General features: G+C 43.7%; 1 protein-coding gene across 3 annotated transcripts in view; it reads left to right on the top strand.

Annotated features, from left to right (window-relative positions):
* The window catches only part of col22a1 (collagen, type XXII, alpha 1), an 89,188-nt gene that overhangs the window by 16,923 nt on the left and 51,166 nt on the right, over positions 1-21,099 (top strand). Inside the window, exons 5-15 of one of the 3 annotated variants that reach the window (XM_083771120.1) lie at positions 5,217-5,340; positions 6,920-7,043; positions 8,027-8,302; positions 9,006-9,086; positions 9,790-9,906; positions 10,136-10,180; positions 10,311-10,373; positions 11,373-11,411; positions 15,333-15,386; positions 15,494-15,547; positions 16,205-16,258. In XM_083771120.1, coding sequence (XP_083627246.1) covers positions 5,217-5,340; positions 6,920-7,043; positions 8,027-8,302; positions 9,006-9,086; positions 9,790-9,906; positions 10,136-10,180; positions 10,311-10,373; positions 11,373-11,411; positions 15,333-15,386; positions 15,494-15,547; positions 16,205-16,258 — 1,031 coding nt within the window. The remainder of the gene's footprint in view (positions 1-5,216; positions 5,341-6,919; positions 7,044-8,026; positions 8,303-9,005; positions 9,087-9,789; positions 9,907-10,135; positions 10,181-10,310; positions 10,374-11,372; positions 11,412-15,332; positions 15,387-15,493; positions 15,548-16,204; positions 16,259-21,099) is intronic. The other 2 variants (XM_083771121.1, XM_083771122.1) reach the window with 2 other exon arrangements.

Here is a 21,099-nt window from a genome sequence, read left to right as displayed (position 1 = left end):
AAGGGAACACAGGGCTTCTAAAGACACAGCTGGCATGGGGACTTCGACCCATGCAGCCCTCCTCCCGCCCACTGTTGCCAGGTTTTGTGAGAGAGACAAGCAGACAGGTCTATACAAAAAACAAGCCCAAAAGAAGCACACACACACAAATGCATTGTCAATTTGACAGGAAAATGTTTGAGAACCACTGGTTTTTTAACATTAGACAGCAAGCCCAGTTCTATACCGCTTCTTCCACAGCCATTGTTTCAATATTAATATTTTGCTGATGGTTTAGCCTTTTCTTTAGCCTCCAGTGGTTTTCAGGCCGTGATCGACCCCCCAAAAGAATCATATTTGAACTGGGGACCCCAGTTCCACAGAACAAATATTGTGAGAATATCCACTCTACAAGCTCACAATCGCCTTACAACACAAGGGGTTGGGAGCTTGTAGATCGGCTTGTAGCTTGTAGCCTCTTTCTTATGTGATTTGACAATTTGGCCAATGTTTGACCAGTTTTTATAGTATAGTTTGTTGATTACTTTTGATGCATTTAAGTAGTCACTCCCCCCCCCCCCCCCCCCCCCCCCCAAAGAAAATGATATATGGGGAACCCCTGAGGGTCCCGAGTCCCGACCTATACAGGTTGAGAACCACTGCATTAATCCACCACTGATAATAAGCGGACTTGGCAACCCTGCCTCCCACACGCTAGGATCATGATGAGGGGGCTGGGGGGGGACGCGTCACGCGTCACTGTCAGACCGAGAAGTGCTGTATCAGTTAACAGCAGGACTATAGAGCTCAGCTGCTCCGGCAGACTCAATGGTACTTAGCGGCTGATAAGATGGTTGCCGTGCCGTTTCTTTTCGTCCTCTCGTATTCCGTTTGTTGTGACGCCATCGTTTCCGGTTGTTATTTTCTACCCTGTTGCTAATGGCACGCAGGGGTAGCCTGCCTATACAGCCTCTACAGTATGTTTCGTCGTCGGGCCACCTGTTTCCAGGCTTAGGCCTATTTCCAAAAACACCCACACAGTAATAAGCCCTGCATGTGGAGGACTCTCACGTTACCGCCTTCAACATGTGGTGGTTTGCACAGTTTTCTTTTTTTTTAATATAGTTTTTATCCCACGATTTTTTGCAACCCATTGTTTTCACCCAGTGTCATTTACCTAATGTAATCCTGGGCACTACACTTCCTCTGCCAACCTGGGGGGGGGGGGGGGGGCAGCAGACTGACCTCATGACTCCTTCTATGCATGAGGAGTTCAAGCTGCTTCTTTTCACCTGACAGGGGGGAGTTTCCCCGGCCGGACGTAGCGCGTGGAAGGAACACGTTATTTCGACCAGTTCCTTTTCCCTCCATCAGGCACCACGGCTGGCCAGGGGGAGGCAGTTTAGAGACCAGGATTACTGCATGTTTTTTGTGAGGGTACCTACCCTAGGGGACATGGGGAGAACATGCAAACTCCACAAAGAAAGGCCCTTTCGCCAACCCTGGCTCGGGTATGGGCACTGATGACACAGAGGAGAGAACACGCCGCCAGCACCCTCAGCGTCCCCAGCGAGAATCGAACCCAGGACCTTCTAGCTGTGAGGCGACAGCACTACCGACTGTGCCACCGTGCCCCTGGTTTGCACTGTTGATGTCCCACAGTCTAGACAATACTACTGTAGCTATATGGAAAGTGTATATCTATAGGCCTACAGCACGCGCCGGAGCCTTCTCATTTATGCACTTTATGCAACTATTACTTGTTTATATAATTTAGCAAAATAATAAAAAAGGTACTTTTAACAGAGTACAATTTATTTTATCAATTGACGCCACATTTTCACGATTAAAAAAAAATAGCAGACCAACAAGCTTGTAGCGCGGCACTCAGTGCCGCACTACGAGCTTGTAGATCTGCTATTTTTCAATAGCTAATACGTATAACATAATGCTGAAAACACCAAAAGGGGTTCCCGCGCCCAAACTGGGTTCAAACGGTTTTGTCTCATCACAAACCAAAATTTGGTCTGAACCATGAGGCTTTGAAGTGCAAAAGCAGCACACTATCCAGACGAGTAAGGGCAGGGACAGCAGTTCAAACTCAAAAAAGGAAGTACCAAACAAGCAACCGCGAGTCCAAGGGAGCAGCTAGCTAGGCTGGCAAAAATAATATGATATAAATCACTATCCTAGGGATAACATGCAGGAAAGGTCAGAACACACAGCAGGGGACAACATAACCTGAGGTAACACAGTAGGTTGAGAAGCCAATAAGACATGCACCATAACAGAGAGAGAGAGGGGCAGAAAGTCTGTAGCAGATTTAACCTGGCATGGCTAGACTAATATCACTGCATAGGTATTAGTCTGGAATCTGAGTGGAAACTGCATTTCCACCGCTAGATATACTGGGCCCAGTTTGGTGGGGCCCAGATTGGTGCCCCACAACTTTCGGGGTCAGTGAAATCCAATCACAACCGAGCCGGGCCGGGTCAGAACTCAGGTCAGGTTTCCCGGTGGGGGGAGGGGAGGCTGCCTGATGAGAAAAAAAGCCTAACATCTCCCTCGGGCCCACAAGGGTTAAATTGTTACCTTTCCACATGGGAGACACAAGTTTGAATCCCGAGCTTTACATATGGAAAAGATAGCAGGACATGTGTGCAGTGTTTCAGAGTGGTTTAGCAGGAAGGAATGTATACAGCAGTGGACACTTTAAGGTCAATATACATGTTCCGTCCGATCTCAAAGAAACTAGCTCATGCAGAAAAAAAGGTGACAAGCTCACAGTACCAACATGTCCCTCTGGGACGCGCTGTGAGCTTGTAGATCGGTTATTTTCAGCGAAGATATAATGTAGATATTCACCAGGAGCCTGGATGGCTTGGTTCCAGGCTTACAATAATTTATATACAAATTTACAGAAATATCTAGTATCTACATACGGGAAAAAAGGATGGGCTTTCGATGCGTAACACCACAAAATGGCCGCCACTGCTATTTTGGTTTAAAGGGGGATACCACTCATTTTCAACCTTGAACTATGTCATTATTATAGACTAGGAATCCACAGAGGGGTGCCCTGGGTGCAGCCATTACTGCGGTGTACCAGTCGGGCACACCTAAGCTTCCATGCGCGGCCAAAAGAAGCTGTCTGCCGGGTCTCTTCCGGTCTTTTTATACAGCTGGTGGATGGAAATTAAGCTCCACCCACACGGCAGAATGCCGCGTGGGGCAAGCCTTTCCGGGAATCTGGCCGACGCGGCAATCTGCCGCGTGGGTGGAGATTCCGTTCCGTTCTTCCGTTTTGCTTCCGCTATGCTTCACAAGGAATCTCAGGAAAGCTTGCCAATGCAATCACGCATCGCCATCGCCTCTCGTTGCCTCCATGTTGCCTTCCGTTGAGATACAGACAAGAGCGGGAAGAGGCGTCTACCTTTATAATTATGTCTATGGAGTACACCTTTGTGATGTCACCGATCAAGTTCTAGATGTCCTCCGTGCTAAACATAAGGGAGGGGGAGGACTTATTTTTCCCCCCCACACAACAACTAAGTTATATTAATGACATTGTTCAATGTTAAAAATATGTTCCCCTTTAACTTAAGTGGTTAATGATATCTGCAACACAACAACACACAGCACAACAGGAGCACCATGCAGCCTTCATCCTGATGCCATCATCATCATCGCCATGGCTACCGGTGTGTTTCTTAAACAAAGGCGTGTCCTTTCCTAAATATACAGCAGGCTGTGGTTTGGGGGGCGGGGGGGACCACTGTAAATCAAATGCGCATGGCTGGTATGGTACTCAGGGCTTGACATTAACTTTTTGAGGCACTTGTCCTTTTGGATAAGTACATTTCCCATTTACTTGTCCGGATAAAAATCAGACCTGTCTGAACTGAGTGGTGCTGCGCGCGCAAGCACGCACACACACACACACACACACACACACACACACACACACACACACACACACTCACACACACACCCACACTCTAAGGTCTATTTGGTTCTTCATTACAAGAATATCATCATCATCATGAGGCTAATTTCCCGCAAAAACTTAATTGCCCACAAACAATAACAGAAAAGCCACTAGAATATAGAGCCCTGAGGGACTCCAGTCAACCATGTGGGGTGCAAGTGGTTAATTCCACCACAACGTGCGGATGTTCGCCTTTTTAATCCCACATGTTTATAGAGTCCACACCCGACATTAAGTTCAGAGAGTTTCGTGTCAATCTTTTGGACACCGGCATGTGCACACATGGACTCTCACACGTGTTCGGACACACACACACACACACACACACACACACCCTCACACACACACACACACACACACACACACACACACACACACACACACACACACACACACACACACACACACACACACACACACACACACACACACACACACACACACACACAGTGTTACCAGTGACATAATTGTATGTGGTAGCTGTATCTTCTGGCAGCACATCTAAAGAACCATTAAGCGAACCGGCTGGTTTCCATTCAGTAATAGTGTGAGTTTAAGCTTCGCCCAAGAAGCCACAAATACAGCAGGCTGCTGCAGGGTGTGGTAGCGTTCCTTTGACCCAGTTCAGCTCTGGCAGCACCGTGGTGTTTGACACGACCACAACTCAACTCCACTCCACTCCACACAACTCAACTTCCTGGTGTCATTGCAGCACACTTAGACGGGGGTCGGCAGTGGCTCAGGGGTCGAACTATATCGGCCACTTTGGGAACCAGAACTTTACTAGTTCAATCACAGGCTCACCCAGAGTTATAGTCGAATTGTCCTCGAGCGAGATGCTAAACGCCCTAATTGCTCTCGATGAGCAGGTTGGTGCCTTGCATGGTTTCCTCCGCCATCGGTGTGTGAATGTGTGTGTGAATGGGTTAATGTAATGCGACTTGGATAAATGTGCTATATAAATACACCATTTACCACTTAAAATATTTTACAGAGAAACCTACAGTAATGCTTTCTGGCTACTGTACAGATAAACATTTCCATTGGGTGTGATGCTTGTAGATCTGCTACTTTCATTGAATGTTCACCCAAGACCATGAAGAATAGGGACACTATAGGATCAATTTATGAATAAATCCAAGTCAATGCGATGACCCCCACTTAAGTGTGCAAAAACAACTGTCTGTGTTTATGTGTCCTTGTTTGTTAACGGCACAACAGCAATTATGGATGTTTGTGTTCACCGCAGGGTTTGACCTGATGGAATTCTTCAACGTCAGAGACATTTTGGGGACCAGAGTTGACGAAGGACAAAGCGAAGGACAAAGCGCGTATGTTCGTCTGGGGACCATGCCCATTGTACAGCAAACGGAGTAAGTAGATTTCCACGCAATCTAATCACTTTATCCTGGCAGAATATGAGTGCACAAAGGCATTCTAATGCTACAGCCTAGCACCGCAACAAATACACTAAACTATAGGCCTCCCCAACATTAAAGGCAAGCTACCAAGCTAACATACATGGCTTTTGTATTTTGGAAAGATGTAATGTTCACCATTTAAAACGTAATTTAGTCCAAAAGTACACCCTTAAGGTGTACTTTCCAGGGAAACTGCCCATAGATCCGAAGTCCCGTTAGTCCGAACATGCACTGCTCCCGTGCTTGCGGTTAGGTTTAGGTTTGCTCCCGTGCTTGCGGTTAGGTTTAGGTTAGGGTTAGAGATAGGGATAGTAGTTTCGGAACAATGAACCTTCTGACTAATGACACGGCACCCTTTCCAGGCCTATATTATTGTTACTGTAGGCAACTTACCACTTGTGGAGACTGTTGTACAGACTGAATTGAAGAGGCTAGCGCTAGCTATCAGTACAGCCAGCCCAGTTCACTTGTATCTTGAGTCTGTTATTCCAGTAGTTCACTTTTTCATGTCAATTAAGGACCCCCAACATGACATGTAGGCTATTTGGTGGGCCCTAAACTCCAAATCTGTTTACCCATATTGTAAAGTAAAAGTACAAGATTTCATCGTACCCATAAAGAATATTGACAAACTAGTAAGAGAAAAAGAAGGGACAACCACCCCTACAGTACGAATGCAACAAACACAATCCTACTGTACCTCCTGGTGTGGTTGGAGGCTGCATGGTCAACCAGCTTCATAGTCCACAGCCTGGCACTCACACCAGCTGGTAGTCAATCACTACTCATCACTATTCACTACTGAACCACACACCAATTAAGGGGAGAGACATGCACAAGAAAAACAAAACACAAGGAACTACACATATCACCCAGGGTCATAACAGTTGTAATATATACACACAGTACATATACTTCAGACAGTCGTCCAGAGACTTGGGTCAGATCTGAACCCATTTGATTTGGCATTAGGAATCCATTGCAACTGCATGCCCCTTTTGATGTCGACACTAAGCAGGGTTCAAACCCACAACCTTCCATATGAAAGGCATATGCTCTAACCGCTACACTAGGCAGCCAATTCATATAATAATAATAATAATAATAATAATAATAATAATAATAATAATAATAATAATAATAATAATAATAATAATAATAATAATAATAATAATAATAACAATAATAACAATAATAATAATAATATTAATAATACCGTGAATTTATATAGTGCCTTTCAAGAACTCAAGGACACTTTACATTATCAAAAATACACAAAGGTGCCAAAAGCAGTGTACAAGTGTCTCTTCAGTGCGGACTTGAAAGAGTCCAAAGTTGGCGCCTGACAAATCTCCATGGTTGTCTTGTTATGTTATGTTTTTTTTATACCGTACGTTGTGTTGTGTTGTGTTGTGTTGTGTTGTGTTGTCATTGGGCCACGTCATGCCAAAGCAAAATGGACGAACCTCACACCCAAAATAATTTGTGATGAAGAAACATCAATGACATGAATATTTATTTCATTCCACAGAGATGTGTTTCCTCAGGGACTGCCAGATGAATACGCTTTTGTGACGACGTTTAAATTCAGAAAAACGTCCCGGCGTGAAGACTGGTACCTGTGGCAGGTCTTTGACAAATATGGAATCCCACAGGTGAGTAGTACACCAAATAACAGGAATACATTCAACCTTTTGTATCCAAATTTGGCCGGGCCTTATAGTAGCACCTTGATTACTGCTTAACAAGTGGTACTGCATGAAGTTCAAAATGCAAAATGAAATATATCTTCTAACTAAATAGACTTTACATTATAGAGCAACAATAGAAGTTTTTAGCACTCGCATGGGGGACACAGGTTCAAATCCCAACTTATGGGAGAAATTAACAGTATAATCAAATTAGAGCATATAGCCTTCAGTAGTGTAATAAGTTACATTAAGACTTCACTCACACAGTCACAACAGAATGTTGTATAGCTGATGCATGAGACTTGTTGACTGTTGCAAGCTTGCAATTCATTTCCAATGGGAGTCACGTGGTTTGAAGAGACAAATGTGTTATATGAGGGGGATGGGGGCAGTCGAAACACATAAAACAACATACATCAGCTTGTAGGCAAAAATGTTGTATCAAACCATGTGACTTCCATTGGAAATGCATTGGGGCAGCCATGACACTTACAACTTGCTTACATCTACCATGCAACATTGTTGTATGCTAGATGTATAGGTGTGAGTAAAGCCTAGGTCTGACCGCTCTTAAGTGTTGGTGACACTGAAGAAAGGTCATGTTAATAATAATAACAGTAATGGCAGTAATGGTCCAGGCACCGTGGCTGGCAGTCCAGCCTGGCAGTGTGCCACGGGTTCGACTCCCGATGACATTTACTGTATGTTAAAAGCAAGGTCATAGAAATTGATTTTTAGCCGCCTCTTAAAGTCATCGACTGAAGTTGCCATTCTGATATGTAAGGGAAGAGAGTTCCACATTCTTGGTACGTAGCTGGCAAAGGTAGCTTCGTCGTGTCTCTTGCCATTTGTTGGGATTTCGATCAGCCGTTCTGTACCGAGTGAGTGTTTTAAGCTTTGAATGTATTTTGTCTTTTTCCCCATTCTGTGCCGGCGTGTCATACCAGGTGTCAATCCGCCTGGACGGCGAGAACAAGGCGGTGGAGTACAACGCCGTAGGGCTGACCAAGGACGCCGTGAGAGCCGTGTTCAAGAACCCAGAGGTGGACAACCTCTTTGACCGCAACTGGCACAAGATCGGCCTCAGCGTGGACTCCAAGGCCGTCTCCCTGTATCTGGACTGCAAGCTCATCCAGACCCTGCCCATCGAGGACAGGGAGGACATAGACATCCAGGGGAAGACGGTCATTGGGAAGAGGTTGTACGACAGCGTACCGATTGACGTGAGTCTTAAAAAACAAACAGTAAAAATGTCAAAGCAAAATGTGAAAAGTGTAGCAAAATTCACCAAACGGAGTGTCGTCTGAAACAGTCTATCGGCCAGACCAATAACAATACATATAATTATATAACATCAGTATGAGCAATTATGCAGCCCATGTTTTAACCACTTTTAACCTGCCATTCCTATTTTAGGCACGGCATTATTGGTGAGTCACATTTGTTATTTAAAAATATATAAAGAAATGTCAAATATAGACAGTCTACAAGCTGACAACCCATCGCATCGCAATGTGTTGCGTGGTGAGCTTGCATATTGGCTATTTTCTTTATTGTCTAGGTTTTTTTTAATTAAAACTAAAATGAAATTATTAGTACTAATTCAGCACTTTTTGAAAAAAAGTATTGGTCAAAACATCAGTAAATCGGTGGCTGAGTAATCCCACAAATTGGGATTGTAGTCAAACAATCTGGCTTCGGTCGTGTGTAGCAAAGTGTAGCAAATGGGGAAAGGCAGTGCCATGATCAAATGGAAGTACGTTCAGTGTCATGGTACAATTCCAGCAAAGTGCACAGAGTCCCATTACAGGGTACTTCATGTTCAGCTCATGGTGAGATGTCCTTTCCGCATAAAGTCCAAGGTGATCCTGGTGTGTTTGATCAGTTCATGCGGTTGAGCGTGCTCTCTCTCCTCTGCTCCTCCAGTTTGACCTGCAGAGGATGATGATCTATTGCGATTCCAAGCATGCAGAGCTGGAGACCTGCTGTGATCTGCCCACGGGACCGGTGAGTTTGACCCTTGGGATCATCTTTATCAAGTCACAGTGCTATCATGTTCGTCACGTATTCCCAACACATCACTGTGCTTAGTGCCGTTGGTCCTCAAAGTGACCCACAGGGGTCCTTGAGGGACATTCAAGTCGGTCCTCAGCAAAAATGAGTTGATATAGTATTATAAAACACAGTTTTACCACTTTAACCCTTTTCTGCAAAACACATTGGATTGCCTGGTTGTTGAAATGTGATATACAAATAAACTTGCCGTGCTTTGCCCTATCGGCTATTTGAAAATAGCAGGTAAAGATGGGCTGCGATGCGTAGATCTGCTAATAGTTTTAGATTTGTCGGCTGTGGCCAAATGTATATTATTGAAATAACTTAAAAAAATATCCATGAATTCTGAATAACCCCTATAATGTGTATATAGGCTTCATGAAGTGTGTAATTGATACAAATTAAATATTGTTTTGGGTGAAATACTCCTTTAACTTTAAGCCTGTTCATACTATGCCTGATTGTACGGGTGGAACGGAGATGCTATTTAGGAATCCCCCGCCATGCAGTGGCCTTGTGGCTGCGGAGCCACTCTCCAATAACTTTCCATGTGGCATCATCTGAAACGGCCCGCGGTTTGGTGTGACTGTACAGCACGGTCACCGTCCGTGGCATGCACGCAAAGTTGACATCATGTTCTATTTTTTTTCTGCAGTGCCCCAAGAAAGTGGTGACGGAGGCGCCCCCTTTGGAGATCCCCACGCCCACGCCGACGGCCGTGGAGCAACAGAAAGGCCCCGAAATCAACTGCTCCTGTCCCGCTGGAGAGGAGGTGACGTTCTGTTGTACCTCTTCTGTCCATGACTCACTTCCATCGGCTGTCCTTCGTCCTATAAGGCTGGGCCGCGATTATGTCGATATCTATATGAGACTATAGATATCGTCTGATATTTTGGATCGTAATCGATACGGCATAATATATAAGCCTTGTGTGCAGATCAGTGGAAATGTTTCATTTCACGGCATTTCCAAAGATGTTTCTATTTCCATTTCCTATACAGGGAGAGCCCGGCATTCCTGGTGTTGCAGGTCCTAAGGGTGAAAAGGTCATCTACCGCTCCTTTTAAGTAATATTGTGTGACATTTCTTTCTGTAATAACAGCTGTTTTTTTGTTTTTTTTTGTGGTCTTTTGCCATGCCTTTGCATTGTGTGACGTGCCTATACCCTTTTTTTAGGGCGACACTGGCATTAAGGGCACCACCGGAGCTGCAGGCCCCAGAGGACTAAAAGGAGAAGTTGTATGGAAAAGTGCTTATTTATTGTAGCGGACAGTTATTGTTTTTATCCTGAAGAAATTAGCTATAGCTGCTTATGTATAATCCAGCTTGTCGTTTTACGACAAACGTAACGATCTGTATGAATGTGAAATCCCAGGACTATTTAATAGTCCTGGGATTTCACATTCATACAGATCGTTACGCATTTTCAACCTCATGTTCAATTGGACGGTACCATTTCTGTCTCTGACCGACTCAGTGGCCTTGTGGTTAGAGTGTCCACCCTGAGACTGGGAGGTCGGAGTTCAATCCCCGTCTGAGACTATAAAAAACAGTACCCAATGCCTCCCTGCTTGGCACTCAGTATCAACGGTTGTATTGGGGTTGAAGTCCCTGTGACATACTAGTATCATGTCAAGCTGTATCAAGCTGTCGCATACTATACGGAAACAGCAGAAAGGCTCCAGACCTACAATATGGGCCAAGTGGCTCAGGAACCGTTGGTTCCCAAGGCTATATACTTCCTTAACATTTATGTCTACTCGCTTTGCTTCTCACAGGTGGGCTGTCTCTGTCTGTACCAATGACATCATTGGATGGGATTCCAAGTTAATGGAAGCTACAGCCTTTGTATTCCTAGACATTTAGAACGAGGATACAGAGGGAGAGGCCAGGCAGGTTTCTGAACAGCCCACCTCTGACATGCAGAGAGCGTGTAGACAGAGGTTATACCATCATATAATGAGAATTAGTGAGGACCAATTTTGAGAAGAAACGGTAGAGTTGGAAATAGGTTTAGTGCTCCTTTAATGCATGCTAGATTATTACGAAAAGCTGTCGATTTTTTATATTATTTTGGAAAAGGTCATTTAATATATAAATCTGTAAAGTTACATAATGTAGAGTATGTGTACTTTTCAGTCATGTCAGAGTGCATGCATGTATTTCCTCTATACAATCCACCCCTGCTTTTTTTCGCGCCTCGATAATAATTGATCCTTGTCGATGAATTATTTGCAGGGCAAAGTCATCTCTGTCAAAGGTGACAGAGGCGAGAAGGTAAGGAAGCCTTTCGCCGGCCGGGCAAAAGCACTCTCCCCGCTCTCCTCCTGACAGTGCATGAGCTTAACCCAAATACCTTTCATTTTCTGTTTTTGTGTCTGCATGTACATTCACAATATACATTTAACAGAGAACCTCAGTTGGAAAACACTTAGTTTCAACCTGGCATCCTTATTTTGGGACATCATGTCATCATTTTTGTCATAAATTGTGTTTTGCGAACGATGCAGCGTGTTGCTTACAGGCAGTTTGAGATACTTCCGCTACGGGTTCACATTATGAAGTGCTTATAACTGGCTTAGAAGTGGTTAGCACTACTGTTCCCAAAATAATTAAATGACAACAGAGCGGAAAACAATGCAACGTTTCGGCCTCAGGGGCCTTCGTCAGGTATACTCGGTGTGCGGATCTCTTCTTTTCTTTCTCAGTTATCCTTTTTGATCCTGCACCCGTTGAAATGTGTCAATGTGCGTGCACCTCTTGACCATAGCACTACTGTTGCCTCACACAGTAAGCGTCCATAACTGAATGGGTAGAGATGGCCCCCCAGGTTCGATTCCCGGCCTCCGGTAACTTATCAAGGTGTCCCTGAAGAAAGGCACTTAATCCCCAATTGCGTGCTCACATCAATTAAGAATCAAATAGGTCTAAATGCTGCATAGGAAGGTCCCGTGTTCGAACCCTGCCAGGGGGGGTCCTTTCTGTGTGGAGTTTGCATGTTCTTGTTTGCGTTGCGCTTCCTTTGGGTACTCCGGTTTCCTCAGAAACCAAAAGAGATGAATGCTAAATACATATACTCCTGCCAGTGCCCAGCTTGACCGCAAGGTACTGGCATTACATCTGGAGTTGGTCCCTGAGCGCTGCACTGTGGCTGCTCACTGCTCCTTATGAATGGATTAAAATGCAGAGGACCAATTCCCCCATGGAGACAATGAAATGAAATCAAGTGTAAGGGGATAAATATGTTGAGTCGTTAATAGTACCACAATGTACGAAAAGTTCTGTTTTCAGATTAAAGTAGTAAAAGTACAAAAATGTTGGCATAAGAATATACTCATTGTAGAAATTATTTAAAAAAAAGACTGATCTTGCAATGCAACAAGTTGTGTGCTTGTAGAGCATTTTCAAATGGATTCATTATAAAATAGGGCTTAATTGGTTAATGTTTGTTTTGTGATAATAATAATAATAATAATAGTGAATCTACAAAGTAACTCGAAACTAAAGTTTTCAAATAATTGTAGTGGAGGCTACAATATTTTATAAAAAGTACCTCAAAATTGCACTCAAGTCTAAAGTACAGTACGTTAACGTTCCACCACTGCAGACTTAAAGCAACTATAAGAAAAGAAAATGCCGAAAATGGATATCATACTTTGCATTTTCCATTATTGTACCTCTCTCTCCCCGCTCGGTGGGGAGTGGCGGCGAGGAGAGGGCGATTACTTATAGATTCCAGTGTGTCATTGTCAGAATTACAGGACAGGTTTTACCACAGAGGATGTGTATAGCAGAGAGAGCATTGCCCACGCTCACGCCCACCCAGTCTGTTTCAAATCACATACTCTGTGTGCTCCCGTGGCAGTGCCAGCTGGGAGCCTGGCGGTATAATTTCTCCCCCCTCAGACTAAATCCTAGGCATGCATCATAGCAGCTGTCCAAGAGAAGGACACTTAACGACGGCCACAAGTGGTCTGGAAGACCAGCTTTCTCTCTCTCTCTCTCTCTCTCTCTCTCTCTCTCTCTCTCTCTCTCTCTCTCTCTCTCTCAGTCTCTCTCGCTCTCCGCTCCACCCACTGTTTCACCTTATCCGCCTAGGTTGACATAGTGGTGAGAAATGCACCTGTAATTTATGCTATTATTATTGCTTAATAATACGGGTGATTATGCAATAATAGCGTATAGTTATAATAATTAGTTGCGGTGTACAGTACATGGCTCATGCTGTTGGCTTTATCCGCTTTTAACCTGGTGTCACAATTTGGTCTGTAGGAAAAGAAAATGTCTAAAATTGTCCAGATTTTCTAGATTCTCAAAAGTAGCAAAAACAGCAGATCTACAAGCTAGTACTTGGTTGTACTGTTGAAGTATGACGTTGTGGCACTGAAATCAAGTTTATACACGAAGTCACCAACACTCGCATGAGCATCTGCCATGTTGACATGGCAGATGGGGGGCTAATAAAGACATGGCTTTTTATTTCCTCAAGAAAGTTCTCACACTAACAAAAGTGAAATGCCAGTACGTGACTCAAAAGAGTGACACTCATTTCACCATATGCTGTGTTTGCATATTTTTTACTTCTCCAACAAGCTGCGTTACAAAACTTGAAGGTTTTAAACACAGTTCATAATGTTGCACAGTATCCCCCGTTGCTCTGTTCCGTTTCTATTTCTATATCCCTGCATGAGCCTTCAATCCACCCCCCACCCACACACCCACCCGGACAGAGAACCCTGTTGTTTTTGTCAATGTTTAAACGTATTAAACACCGGTCCGGTGCAAAAGCAGCCTGTGTGGTGTGGTTAAAAAAAAAAAAAGTTCAGTGTTTGTAGAGTTGTGTGTGTGTGTGTGGGGGGGGGGGGGGGGGGGGGGGGGGAGAGAGTGAGCGCGTCCTCCCATACACTCCCCCACTCTCACTTTCATCGCCTCTAATTATTTCTTTAAGAGACAAGCACAAGCATTTCCCCGTGTAATACTAGTGGAGGCTTATTTTTATTTTATTTTGTGTGACAGTGTTTTCATTACAGGGTGCTGCGGGATAAGGGACCTTTACTGATCTGTGCAGATGAAATGACGTGCGTTAAAATGATACAAGCCCCTAAAATAATTAGAGGGCCGCATTTGGTGACTTGTAAAGTGGTTTATGAAGCGCGGTGAAGTCTTGCGGTGGGGGAAACAGACATCGTGGTACTATGCAATTAAAGCACGACTCGTTGCTTTTTCTCATTTTTGCATTCCAAGAGATTCCTTTGGCGCGGGACATGACATCAGTGTACAAAAAACCGAAACGTGCGACGTTAGGCAGAGACAATAGAAAGGCATTGTTCCTTGAGTTGTCATTGTTTGAAAGGCGTTTGAGTTTGACCGCCGTGGATTCTCAGTGGGCCATCTCGACAGCATTGTCTGGCTCTCTAACCCTTACTTCCATGTTTTGTTTGTGTGTGTGTCACGTTTCGCCTTTGTAAGAGGCGTTTTGTGTGTGAATTTGACCACTTCAACCCTATACTGTCCCTGACATTTGCCAAAAGATAGCTCACAGCATGTCGCAGTGTGACATGTTGTGAGCGTGTAGATCTACTATTTATTTTGGCAAGGACAATTGAGAAGGGGAAAAAGGAGGGGGCCAAGTGTAAACCCCTGGCGGGACACATGCAACAAAGTATAAGTCAGTGTGTCCAGTGAAAATGTCCAAAACTGTTACTTTTCAGGATTCAAATTCCAAAATAGCCAAAGTATCAGATCTACAAAGCTCAAACGTGATACGTTTTGAGCTTGTAGATCTGCTATCTTTGCTTTACGACACTGTAGGGCCCCCCCCCCCACCCCAAAAGGGTTGAAACATACATACAAGGTTTTCTGACAACAACGATATTCGTGTAGGGTTAAAATGGTTAAATTTCTCTTATTGTCTCATGCTGATACTGTCAGCATGTTTGTAATTTGTCCATTCACCTCTAACCCCATGTTATTGTGTCAATACTCCTGTGCTGCCATTTGTGATGAAGAAGGTACTAATTATATGAACTAAACCACGTTCTGCCATATAACTGTATTAGGTATAAGTAACCGCGGGTTGGCTGAGATGTTCTCACAGCACGTGTCATCGTCGCCCGACATCGCCATTCCCGCCATTTACACGTGCATGACATCAATCGCCTGACAGGTCTTAACGAGCACGCGTCTTTCCTTCTACAGGGCGACTCAGGCAGCGGAGGCTTGCAAGGCAGCGCCGGACTGAAAGGCGAGAAGGTTGTGGACGACCCCAAGTGGACATGATGAACTATAACTGTTGTGTTTCTGTAATCTGTATATGATGATGACCGTCGTACTAATAGTTGTGGTCATGTATTCGACAGGGAAACGGTGGTATACCAGGTATTGACGGGCTGCAAGGGGACTCAGGAGAGAGAGTAAGACATCAAATCATCCGTGCACACAGCACGTTCAGTCTTAAATAAGTTGTTTTAATTAACAAAGCTGTATTTGAAGCAATCTGTGTGGTAGAATATGTAATAACTTAGCAGGTGTGCTCTTCCATTGAGACATTACAGTACTGGTGTCGGTCGCATATAGGACAGTGGTTCTCAAAAGTATACCCTTACAGGTCTGTACAACTCTGAGAGTGTACAAGGGTCCATTTGGTTTCACTTGTACCCTCTCAAAGTTATAGGGTTCCTTGAATTTTAAAACGTTTCAGAACCACTGGGGTTGGCACCTCTGTATTACTGGTGCAACAATAAAAGCAAAAAAGCAAGAAAATACATTCCCTCTTAGTCCAGCGGTAGATGTGTGCTCCTCCTGACGAGGACTCCCTGGAACAACATATTTTCAGATGGGGGTTGGCGGCCAAATATTACATTTTTTTTGGGGGGTCCTTGACATGAAATAGTTTGAGAACCACTGGTAGGTTTTTCAGAAAACTATCAGGATTTAGAAGACATTTTGTAGAATCGAGCTCAGGTCTAAATACAGTAGGTTAAGAGTTCAAACTAAAACTAAACACAACCTAGATGTTGCATCACACCAACTGGCTTGATTGTCTTTCTTGTTTTTGTTTATTTACCCAGGGTGCAGTAGGAAACCCTGGCGCTTCAGGACTGCCTGGCCTAGCAGGACAGAAGGTGAGCCAATACAACGTTGGTCCTCCACTTTTAATCTATTCACAAGCCCACTAGTGCACATGTGTTTGGCACGATGATGGGATGGGGGGGTAATTTTGATGCACAGTCAAAAGGCAGCGTTTGTCTGCGCTACCATCAGAGTGTATTCTTCTCACATTTCTTTCTGGACAATTACCTCTCCGGTCTACTATCGATTTCCTGTGGGAATGGGGTGGCTTGGTTGGTCTTTCGCCTCGGATGGAAAGAGAGACAGAGAGAGAGAGAGAGAGAGAGAGAGAGTGCTAGGTTGGCCCATGTTTGGCGGCAGTGAGAGGTGAAACAAAATATTTAATCAGAAAACAAAAACGCGGGGTGAGGCTCTTGGCATGCAAAAGTATATAGGTATTTAATTTTACATAGTGAAAAAGGACCATATGATGGAGTGCTGAGTGGTGTGCTCAGTGCCTGCTTTTTTGTGGACTTCTATGCTGGCCTCTCGCTATACCTGTGTTTAGAACGCAAGCCACTTTAATTTTTGTGTTTGCTAAAAGGAAAGCTCATTGATTTAATATGCCCTCACATAATTAATTAAGCTTTCCTTTTTGTGAACTTCACGTTGTCCTCAGGCGGTATATCGTTTATTTGAAGATTGTGATTTTGGTTACTGTGCTGTACTCGGTCTTTGTAGGTGGCGAATTATAACAAATCCACTAATTGTGAACATTAGTGAACATTGTGAATCCAGGAAAAGGAAAATAATATTGAAAGATGAAATAAATGGACCATTCCTCTGTCAAACAGAGGAGCTCAGGCTTAGAGGGAATGAGCGCCCTCTCATGTTCAAACACAGGAAATACCACACCCTGAAAAGGCTTGCCTTTTTCAGGGTGTGGTACTTCCAGCCATTTTAATAAAGGCCTCTACCTACAAAATCCACCTTGAGTGCCTGGACCTGGATTGTTTATGCCTTCCTGGCATATTCTTCTTCCCTCTCTCTTGAACAGGAAATACCATATTGGAGAAATAGGAGCTAGGGCTTTTCTTATTTAGACAAGTGGTTCTCAAAGTGGGGTCTTGGGACCCCCAGCGGCCACTAAGGGGATTTCATGGGGTCCCTATAGCTAAATTATTCATTTGTAGGAAACAAACGGTCCCTTACAGGTGTGTAACTCTAACAGTGTGCAAATGGAACCAAATGGACCCTTGGGTACATTTGGTTCCATTTGCACACTGTCCCTCCTGTTTAGACAGCGTGCTTTGATACTCAAACTAACAACGAGGCTCAAACCCTGGAGCAACCACTGTTTGAATGCTAGCAGATGTACGTTCTCCCTCCTAAAAAAGGGTTTTGCACGAGAAGAGAGTATAGAGAGTGAGTTCAGACTGAGGCCAGAGGTCAGTGGGGGTGGGGGATCACAGCTCTAATAGCGGATGTCCCCTGCGGTCAGGTGGCAGCTGCTGTTGCCCTTTTGGGTCTTTATTGGTTAGTTACTATAGTTCAACCCTGACACAGCAGCACCTCAAGGTTATAGTGTCATGGTGTGAATCAATAAGGTAGGACCCAAATGCAGACAGGGAGGCGCAGAGGCAGATATGTTCACCAAAGTCCGGGAACAAGCACACTTGACATCAAACAATGAACTGACAACTGACAAGGAACTCAAAAAACCAGGGCGTATAAATGGTGAACATAACTCAAAATCAAGACAGGGATTGGCTAAGAGACCAACAAGACACAGGTGGAGCAAACTAATAATCACAGGTGAGACAAGACAGGTAACAGTAACCACAAAGGAAACCAGGGCACTAAATACTACAAAATAAAAGAGCACAACAGAACAGTAAAACATTAACGCAAACTAGGAACAAGGAACACTAGAGAACACAGCAGAAAACGTCACGGATCGTGACACAATGCTCTCAATATAGGCAGCATGGACTGTTTGGATTTGAACGGATGTGCATTTGTTAGCCTGTTTTCGGTAACACTTTCCATATGAAGCCATGCATATCTACAATGCAAGGAGTGATATAGTGGCTCGGTGGCCGGTAGAGGATGGCAACCGCAAGGTTCCCAGTTCGAACCCCAAACTTACCGTTTGCAACACAATTTATAATGCATCCTCGTAGGCTATACGTTATAGTTATAAGCACCCAGAATAACAAAAATCATGAACAATATAATTAACACATTGTAAAGTATTTTAGTGACTCATAAGGTCAAGTAATGCATTATAATGTACCCATAACTCTGTATAATGACCATTATAAGACTATAATGCACTCATAATAAATGTTATTGTATTTTATAATTAGTTATAATTATATTTGCTATAACATATATATAACATATCAAAAAGCATTTTTGAATACTACAGAATTGCTGGTCACTCACAGACGTATTCTGTTTTGATGAGGGATAATAGTGATAATAGTTAGTCACCCTGATGAAGGATCGAGTTGTGCTGAAACGCATTTTATTCTGCGATGCATTAGCCACTTTATTAGGCTTGTTCTACTTTTCTACAAGAGTGTACGGAGCCCCCTAGGGGACATTTCTAGGTAGATTATTTAAGAGATGGTGGTTTATGTTTTCTGGTATGGAAAAACATTTTAGATGTTGGCAGGAAAAAACAAGGCTATAACATTTTTCTTTTAGGAGATGGAAATGTTTTGAAAGGGGAAAGATCTTTTTTTTGGAGGGGATGACAATTTTCGAGGGGGTGACAAAAATAAATCAAGGCTGTGACTTTTTTTTTTAGGAGATGAAAATGTTTTTAAAGTGGAAAGATATGTTTTTTGGAGGGGATGACAATTTTTTTTTAGGAGATGGAAATGTTTTTAAAGTGGAAAGATATGTTTTTTGGAGGGGATGACATTTTTTTTTAGGAGATGAAAATGTTTTGAAAGGGGAAAGATATATTTTTTTGAGGGGATGACAAATCTTTTTTAGGAGATGAAAATGTTTTTAAAGGGGAAATATATATTTTTTGGAGGGGATGACTTTTTTTTTTGTTAAAGTTTTTTTTTTTTTCACTTCCAAGTTTTCTTTTCAAACTTTGAAAAAAAAAAAACTTTGAAAAAAAAAAAAAACTTTGAAAAAAAAAAAAAGTCATCCCCTCCAAAAAACATTCTCATCCCCTCCAAAAAACATTCTCATCTCCTAAAAAAAAACACCTCTTTTTCCAAATGGCTATAAATAGAACAACAACAGAAGCACATGGCTACTTGACCCCCAGTGACTCCCAAATGGTAACTCTGTCATTCCTCTACCGTTTTGGACGGGGGTGGTCTCATTTGAATCGTGTGGCCCCCCCGGGGGCGTCTATGGGGGTCTCGAGGTTCGGGGACCCCTGGGGGCCCCCAGGGACCCCCACATTGTAACTCTGTCATTTCTCTACCGTTTTGGACGGGGGTGGTCTCATTTGAATCGTGTCGCCCCCCTGGAGGTATCTTTGGGGGTCTTAAGGTTCGGGGACCCCTGGGGACCCCCAGGGACCCCCAAATGGTAACTCTGTAATTGATGTACCATTTTGAACGTGGGTGGTCTCATTTGAATCGTGTCGCCCCCCTGGAGGTTTCTTTGGGGGTCTCAAGGTTCGGGGACCCCTGGGGACCCCTGGGGACCCCCAAATTGTAACTCTGTCATTTCTCTACCGTTTTGGACGGGGGTGGTCTCATTTGAATCGTGTCGCCCCCCTGGAGGTATCTTTGGGGTTCTTAAGGTTCGGGGACCCCTGGGGACCCCCAGGGACCCCCAAATGGTAACTCTGTAATTGATGTACCATTTTGAACGTGGGTGGTCTCATTTGAATCGTGTCGCCCCCCTGGAGGTTTCTTTGGGGGTCTCAAGGTTCGGGGACCCCTGGGGACCCCTGGGGACCCCCAGGGACCCCCAAATTGTAACTCTGTCATTTCTCTACCGTTTTGGACGGGGGTGGTCTCATTTGAATCGTGTCGCCCCCCTGGAGGTTTCTTTGGGGGTCTCAAGGTTCGGGGACCCCTGGGGACCCCCAGGGACCCCCAAATGGTAACTCTGTCATTTCTCTACCGTTTTGGACGGGGGTGGTCTCATTTGAATCGTGTCGCCCCCCTGGAGGTTTCTTTGGGGGTCTCAAGGTTCGGGGACCCCTGGGGACCCCCAGGGACCCCCAAATGGTAACTCTGTCATTTCTCTAGCGTTTTGGACGGGGGTGGTCTCATTTGAATCGTGTCGCCCCCCTGGAGGTTTCTATGGGGGTCTCGAGGTTCAGGGACCCCTGGGGGTGCGTGCGTGCGTGCGTGTGCGCGTGCGTGCATGCGTATACGGGTGCTTGTGCGTGTGCGCGGGCGCGTGCGTGCGTGTGCGCTTGCGTGCATGCGTATACGGGTGCTTGTGCGTGTGCGCGCGTGCATGCGTGTGCGCTTGCGTGCATGCGTATACGGGTGCTTGTGTGCGCGCGCGTGCGTGCGTGCGTGCGTGTGCGTCATCGTATTTATTATTATTATTATTATTATTATTATTAGTAGTATTATTAATATTTTTATTATTATTATTAGTAGTAGTATTATTATTATTATTATTATTATTACTACTACTTTGTATTATTATTATTATTATTATTACTACTACTTTGTATTATTATTATTATTAGTATTATTATTAGTATTATTATTATTATTATTATTATTATTATTACTACTACTTTGTATTATTATTATTATTAGTATTAATATTATTATTATTATTATTATTATTAATAATATTTTTATTATTATTATTATTATTATTATTATTATTATTATTATTATTATTATTAGTATTATTATTATTATTATTATTACTACTACTTTGTATTATTATTATTATTATTATTATTAGT

The sequence above is a fragment of the Protomyctophum parallelum genome (genome assembly GCF_964188405.1).
Source record: "Protomyctophum parallelum genome assembly, chromosome: 1".
Classification (NCBI taxonomy): domain Eukaryota; kingdom Metazoa; phylum Chordata; class Actinopteri; order Myctophiformes; family Myctophidae; genus Protomyctophum; species Protomyctophum parallelum.
Note: the sequence above shows the minus strand (reverse complement) of the source record. Positions and strands in the feature narration are given on the sequence as shown.